Source organism: Nematostella vectensis, unplaced genomic scaffold (genome assembly GCF_932526225.1).
Source record: "Nematostella vectensis unplaced genomic scaffold, jaNemVect1.1, whole genome shotgun sequence".
In the NCBI taxonomy this organism is placed as follows: domain Eukaryota; kingdom Metazoa; phylum Cnidaria; class Anthozoa; order Actiniaria; family Edwardsiidae; genus Nematostella; species Nematostella vectensis.
In genome coordinates this window covers 23,541-30,545 of record NW_026019275.1, presented here as the reverse complement: position 1 = coordinate 30,545, position 7,005 = coordinate 23,541, and the positions used below count along the sequence as shown (strand labels likewise).

Here is a 7,005-nt window from a genome sequence, read left to right as displayed (position 1 = left end):
TAGCCATAGTTGTGCTAGTATGAGAGTATCTCAGGGTGAGTGCTGCAATTTATACGCTTGTGGGGTGACGTCAGCTCTGACGTTTTATGAGGAAGTGTGCTGTGATTGGCCTAGAGTTTTGGGTACTACTCTCTTATTGGTTTAGGTGTTTCTTTTGTGATATAACAAAGTGTGTGATTGGACAGTATTGTACATCGGTGTTGATTGGTTTGTGAGGGTGTTTCCAACCTATATATAAAAGGGTGAGGGTTTATTAACGCGTTTCTTTGTGCATCCATGGCGCCAGTGTGGGAGGAAGCTTTCACCTCGTTCGTCAGAGGGTGTTCGTTTGGGGTTGGTCTCTTTTTTGGCGCGCGTATCACTTTCTCCTTATTGTGTTGGGAATTTACGGAATGGCTACAGGGAAAGATCCCAGTGGAGAGCAAGAGAGTGGAAGATGGGTCAGTGGATGGGAACAGTGGGGGTTGATACCAGGCGTATTGGACTACACCAATTATGTACTGCGTGGGCCTTTCTACGACACGCTCCGTGGTCCCTTTGAACCATGTGTTGCGCAAGAGGGTGTCTTCCAGAGCATTACATGTATCCTCGACGAGGATGGGTTTTATGTGAATGGCGTGTTCCATTGCAAGGAGGTGGGGTTCTTTCATCACAATGACGAGGTGATTGGCAGACACTTCACCTTCCCTATGAGGTACAGCGAGCTCTCCCAAAAAGACAGGAGGGTAGCACGCTATGTCACGCAAAATGTCACAGGGCTGAAGTTTGACCTTACAGCTGGCTCCAGCATCCCTCACGCTGAGCTGGGGCGTGTCGTCAAAGGGTGGTACGATTTCTACGGCCAAGGGGGGATTGTTGGGTACAAGGGTGGTAGCTGCGAGCGCCGGCTCCTTATGGACCTTAGCATTCCTTTCGTGAACTTGGAAGTGTTTGGTTGCCCCAAGTACCAAGAGTTGCATGAGCACTACAGCAACATGCACGTGAGCTTTATGACGGGTGCTCACGAGAAGGCATGTGGACATCATCTTTACTCCGCCTTCTCCGATGCCCCCAAGCACTGCCCCAAGGCCGAGGTCTATCTGTTTGGCAAGTGGTTGAGAACCAACCAACGGCGTGTGTGCATGTTTACCGACCCTGAGAGCTGTCTTGAGTATGACAAACGGATGGAGTGCTATAACCTCCAAAAGGATGTAGAGGAGTGTAATAAGATATGGAAATGTACCCACCCTGTGTGTGGGGGCGCGGGCGTTGTAAGGGAGGGGGTGGGGGGAAAGAAGAAGAGCCTACTTGAACTAACTAGGACCTACTAGTAAGAGCTATCACAGTACACATGTATTAAGGTGTTTTTATTGCTATTAAAAAAAAAAGAGAACCATGCATTACAGCGTGTTGTTTTCCCCTTTCAAAGATCGTCCCATCTCTCTATTGTTTTTGCTATCTGTCTTCTCACACTCTCAGCTGACTTTTTGGCTTTTGGTTTTGTGGTCCTTGGTGTGCTATAGGGTGGCGTTGGTAAGGCCAGTTTGCTACGTGCGAAGGGTGTGCTTGGTGACCTGCTTGGCGGTGAGGGGAGGCCATAGGGGGACCTAAGTTGGGCATCAGTCTCTTTATCCCCACCCTTCCCACTGTCCTTGGCTTCTTGGATCCAATCTAACCATTGCATCAGCGCTGTGTTGTAGAGGCGTACTTTTACCTCCAATGGTAATGTTTTGTTGTTTAGGATCCTCTGTATATCTTTGTCCAGCCGTGCCACAATCTGCAGCTGTGGTGCCATGGTAACCTTCTCCTTGGTTACCAGTAGGTTTGCCATATGCTCAGGTACCAAGGCCATACGGTAGGCTCCCCCTTTTTGTGTCGACATGGTGACTATCTTGGGTAGACTGGGTGGTATGGTTACCCCTTGGCCTTATTTATATTTTTCCAATGAGTTTCTGGACCAGGGGTACCCCTGCGGTACCTCCTAGGGCACCTAGTAGGAGTGGGATAGCCCATCCCCCACGTTGGGTTACGAGCATTTTTTTCCTCTCCCTTGCTGGTAGTCTCTTGTTTGCTAGGGTACGTAGCCTGTGTTTGTGGGCGCTTAGTTTGCTCCGTTGTACTTTGCTGAGGGGGACGTTGCCTCTTAGCAGGTTGTGGGCAATCTCACCCAACGCGTTTACTTGCTCACCAGAGGCTTTTTTTAGGAGGTATTGTCTTGTTCTACCTTTGCTGGTAGAAAGGTCATTCAGGAACTTAGCGTTCCTCTTCAACCGGCGTGACATGGTGGAATGGTACCGATGGAGTACCTCCCCTTTTTTTATAGGGTAGAGCTACAACCATGCGGGGTCAATCCTATCCAATTCACGTCCTGTCACCCAGAGTTTCCGGTAACGCCCACCATGCTGTACCGTTTTACCAGCGTACACTCCCCTACGTGTATGTCTTCCCCTTTTGACGCGTGTAACACGTTTGGTGCGTCTTCTCGCGAAGCGTCCGCTCTTTCTCAATACCATGGTCGAGTGATTGGAGTCATTTACCCATGAGGGTTTTTACAGTATCGTACATAGCACCGATGTAATCTTGGGGCCCACGCTGCATACCCCTACCACGCTGCATACCCCTACCACGCTGCGTACCCCTACCCCTCTGTCTGTAGCGGCGGGGTCTGCCCCTTTTCTTACACACTCCCCTCCTCAACCTAGTACGTTGGGTCCTTCTCACGCGGCGTCCCATAGCGGAGTGGTGTAGTGGTGTTAGTCGTCCGCTATTTATCCTAAAGCGCTTTCCATTGGCTTAGTGGTACCCCAAGGAGGTGCCATTCTTTCCTGCCTCTACCACGCTGCGTACCCCTACCCCTCTGTCTGTAGCGACGGGGTCTGCCCCTTCTCTTACACACTCTCCCCCTCAACCTAGTACAACGGTTCTTGCTCACACGATGTCTCATAGTGGAATGGTGTTGTGGTGTTTGTCACTTGTTATTTACGAGTTTTTTCACACCCAAACGGACCTCCATGGTGGGTTATTTGCAGCACTGTCGACTCCACCAACACCGCCACCAACTTGTTGGTTGTCTACACGTTGGGTGGTGACGCACTTTGTTTTGGTGACATTGGTCCCATCTGCGCGACGTCTCTTTTGGGTGACGCACTTTCTTGTTGTTGTGGTCGCTCTTCCACCTCTCCCTCTTCCACCCCTCCTCCTCCCTCCTCTTCCACCACTACCGCCACTACCACCACTACCCCCACCCCCACCTCCACCTCCTCCACTTCCCCCAGCTCTGCGCCTTGACCCCCTACGAGAGGTACTCCTGGAGGGTGTGGAGGGTGTACGGATCGTGGAACCATGTGACCCTAGTGGTCTTATCGCTGAGAATGTGGTAGGTGACCCATAGCTCCCAGGCGGGCGTAACTGGCTTTGGTCCACCGTCGTATTGGCGATTGCAGTTGCTTCGGGGTTGGGTAGTGGGTTTGCACTACCCCAATCCAGGAATCGTTGGAGAACACCTCCCTGTGGTGGTGATTTCTTCTTATGATGAGTGCGCCCTGCGGCACTGGACGCCCGTTTTGGTGTCTTTACTTTCTTTTGCCGCTTTCTGCCAGGCTCACTGTATACTCTCCCGGGGGAAAGCGCTAGTGACGCATCCGATAGGCCTGAATAACCAGCCCAAGTGGGGGGTACCCCCAGGGGGGAGGTCGGTTGGGGTAGATTGGCTGGGGTCGATGATGCTATGGGAGAGAGTGGTGGGAGAGCTGTGTTGAGTGGTGTTGGTAGTGACGGGAGTGGCTGTGGGTGTGGTGATGATGATGATGATGACGATGCTGATGACAATAATGGCCCTGGCCCTGAGCGTTTGCTGCTGTACCGCGAGAGTGTTCGTGGTGCAAACTGGGTCCACGATCGCGGTGACGATGGTGGTGGTGTTGACGACTTGCTAGATGAGGAGAGGGGGGTAACTCCGCTAGGGGGTGTTGGTGGCTCCAACCCGAGGCGTTTGTTGTACCGTGCCTCAGCCCTATACCTGGCGCGGGTGTACTCCGCGGGCTTGCGCCTTGCGCTTGCCGTGGGTCGTATACGGGTCGCTGGGGTCCACCCTCCCCTTGGACCTCTTCCTCTTACGTTGGGCATCGCTGACTGATGTGGTACACCCATTCTCCCCCTCTATATATGCATCCTTACCTCTAGAGTTTTTGGGGAGGTAGGCGTACATGGGGGACTGCTCTGGTAGGATGTTGGAGCGGAGGCGAAGGTTGTCAGGGGTTGTTTGGTGGAAGTCGACCAACAGACAACTATAAGGGTCTTTAGTGGCTTGATCGTAAGCATCCATAACGTAGTCTAATTGTCCCGGGAACGCTTGCTGCGCTAGTGTACGTATCCCTAACTTGTTCCTAGGGTCCTTGAACAACACAAAGAAATGGCTATTGATCGAGGCGGTGCGTGATTTTCCCCCGGGGAATAGGTTCTGCGAGATAAATATAGTTGTGATGTCATGGTGGTGGGACTCTTGGGTGAAGATTTTCAAAGCCCTATCGATTTGGTCCATCAAGTCGTCTATGATGAGCAGACCAGGGGTGTCGTGCTCCCCAAACAGGTCAGTGACAGAGTCAGGCAGTCCTTGGTGGAACTCAACCCCTAGTTTTTTCTGCAGCCAATCGTACTTGGGTTGCCACTGCCCGTAACAACAAACTATTTTATGGAACCGTTTGTCAAAAGCCATAGGGGCTTGCCGTAGCAAACTCTGCACCCATGTAGTTTTTCCTGATTGACTTGGACCAACTACCATAATGGCACACGGGCAACGGAACCGTCGGTCCTCCATCCTGGGGTGGCTGAGGGATCTAGTGCCGTCCACTTTTTACCCTCACCAGTATATATAAGCGATAGGGGAATAATGAGTCAAGACACAGGGTACCCATTACATGTTTTTTTATTGTAGTGAACCACTCTACACTAGGGCCACATCCATAGGTTGTGATTGTTATAATTATTATTATTGCTATTGTTATTGTTACTATCACCTAGCACTAAATGGTGTTGTTTCACAGCACATTGGCGCCAAGGGCATCGCCTGCGTTGGGCACAGCCCCTACCAGCGCCATGACAAACTAGATCGTGCACAAACGAACACACTACTTGGTCGTTCCAATTATACTGACTACCAAACTTTGAGACGATCTCCCTTAAGGTAACTCCGCGGGTACGGTGGTACAGGAAGAATAGGCAATACTGTCCGCACACGGCTGAGTTTAAAGCTTGGAGACGGTGTGGGCTCGTCACCAGCCGGGGGCGCAAGGCGCAAAAGTCTGTCATTACTTTTCCGTAGGCCTCAGGACCAAACCCAAAACTGTCAAACCACTCGCAACGGTCTGGTGTGAAGAAGGCTGCTAGCCAGTGGGTACCAGGCCTGCCACTAGGGTCAGTGTTCATGATATATGCTGAGTAGCCATACCCATTCTCAGGGATAGTGGTTGGTAGAAGGTCCGAGGGGTACACCCCTTCGAACACAGGCTCTATATGACGGTCACGGAGGGCTATAGTCTCCAGCTCCTCCGTGGACATTGCGTCCTGTTGGAGGTCAGCATTCATGTCTCTTTTTTTTTTTTTTCTTCTTATCCTTTACCCTTGGATGGTGTACATTACACGACGGGCGGCGTCTATCTCCATGACGTTGTTGAACTCTCCGTACAGCACTACTGTAAGCACCTCGGTGGGAGCTGTACTGAACGTTAGGTCCAGTGACACCGTGCCTTTATACTGTGGCTGAAAGTACCCGGATGAGGCGTTTCCTGCCGCTGTAAGATCGTAGACAATCAATCCATATCCCCCAAAGAACTCATCACGGTTGATGTTCAGGCCTTTTGTACGCCCCGTTTTGCCATTTATGCCTTCGTGCATCATGTAGTACAAGTCTATAGCATCCCCAGCAATGTTTTTGATGCTTGTGAAGGGGGTCTCAACACCATTCACCCGTAACTCAATGTTAGTAACGTTCGTCAAGAAGAAATTGTAGGGATTCTTATCGTAGTCCCCAGCGTAGGCAGCGTTAGTGATAAGACCAAATACCATTCGCTTTGGGATGAGTCCGTTCCACAGGTCATTGAACCTTTTGGTGAGTTTTCCGCTCTCAACCTGCTCTGTTTTAACCACAGCTGTGGTCACAGGGTATTTGGCTAATTTGTGCTGGACCAGTGCAGTGCCATGAGTTAGTCCTATAGTATCTGTTGGGGTAACGTGATACAATCGGAGGGTTGAACCTGGTGTTATGACAAACTTCCCACTTCCCATAAGGGCAAAGGCTGGCGTTGCCATCTCCAACCTGATCTTCATTGGGACACCACTCAACAAGTATCGCCCACACTTGAAAAGATCAACATCTAGGTTGATGATTAGGCCAACCTCCGCACTCAGGGCTGTGTAAGAGTTGCGTTTGATCAGGCCTTTGTTTGTTGCCCCAGCACCCGTTACAGCGGTGACGTCCATTTTGCCGGCTGTGTCTTTATGCCAAAGACTAAGGCCTAAGAAGGAGTCTTGTCCCTCTCTGGTGTAGTTGAGTAGGTTACTAATGTAGGCTTTAAACGGATACGAGTCCGTTTGTAGAGTGATTGGCATATTGTTCAACTCTACCTTGACTTGTTTGAACAAGGAATGGCCAACATTGTTCACAAAAGTGGCAGCCTCGTCGGCCGTGAGGTTCTGGTTATTGGTCTTAGTGATCTTGACTTTCAGTTTTATGTGTGTTTTTTGAAGGTCAATGTAGGTGGTAGTAGGATGAATGTACCACTCAATGTGGTTGGAGCTCTCATCGCTGGGTGTGTAGGGTATAAACTTCCCATCTTTCAAAGCGACATCCGTGGCTGGCATAGTGAACAATCCCATACCGGGGTTGGCCACTTGCTGTGACCCCTCGAGAACATGCGCAGTACTCATGGTGTAAAGGGAGCTCTTCTTCGTGGCAAGGGTGGGTATGAACTGGGGGTATGACGTCACTTGTAGACAGTTTTATCTTTTTTTTTTTCTCCCTAGTCGAAG

General features: G+C 50.7%; 1 protein-coding gene across 1 annotated transcript; it reads right to left on the bottom strand.

The window, feature by feature from the left end:
- Positions 1-5,592: 5,592 nt before the first annotated feature.
- On the bottom strand, positions 5,593-6,903 carry LOC125560863 (uncharacterized protein F54H12.2-like). The gene has a single exon (XM_048723194.1). The coding sequence runs from the start codon at positions 6,901-6,903 to the stop codon at positions 5,593-5,595; it is 1,311 nt and encodes a 436-aa protein (XP_048579151.1).
- Positions 6,904-7,005: the final 102 nt, after the last annotated feature.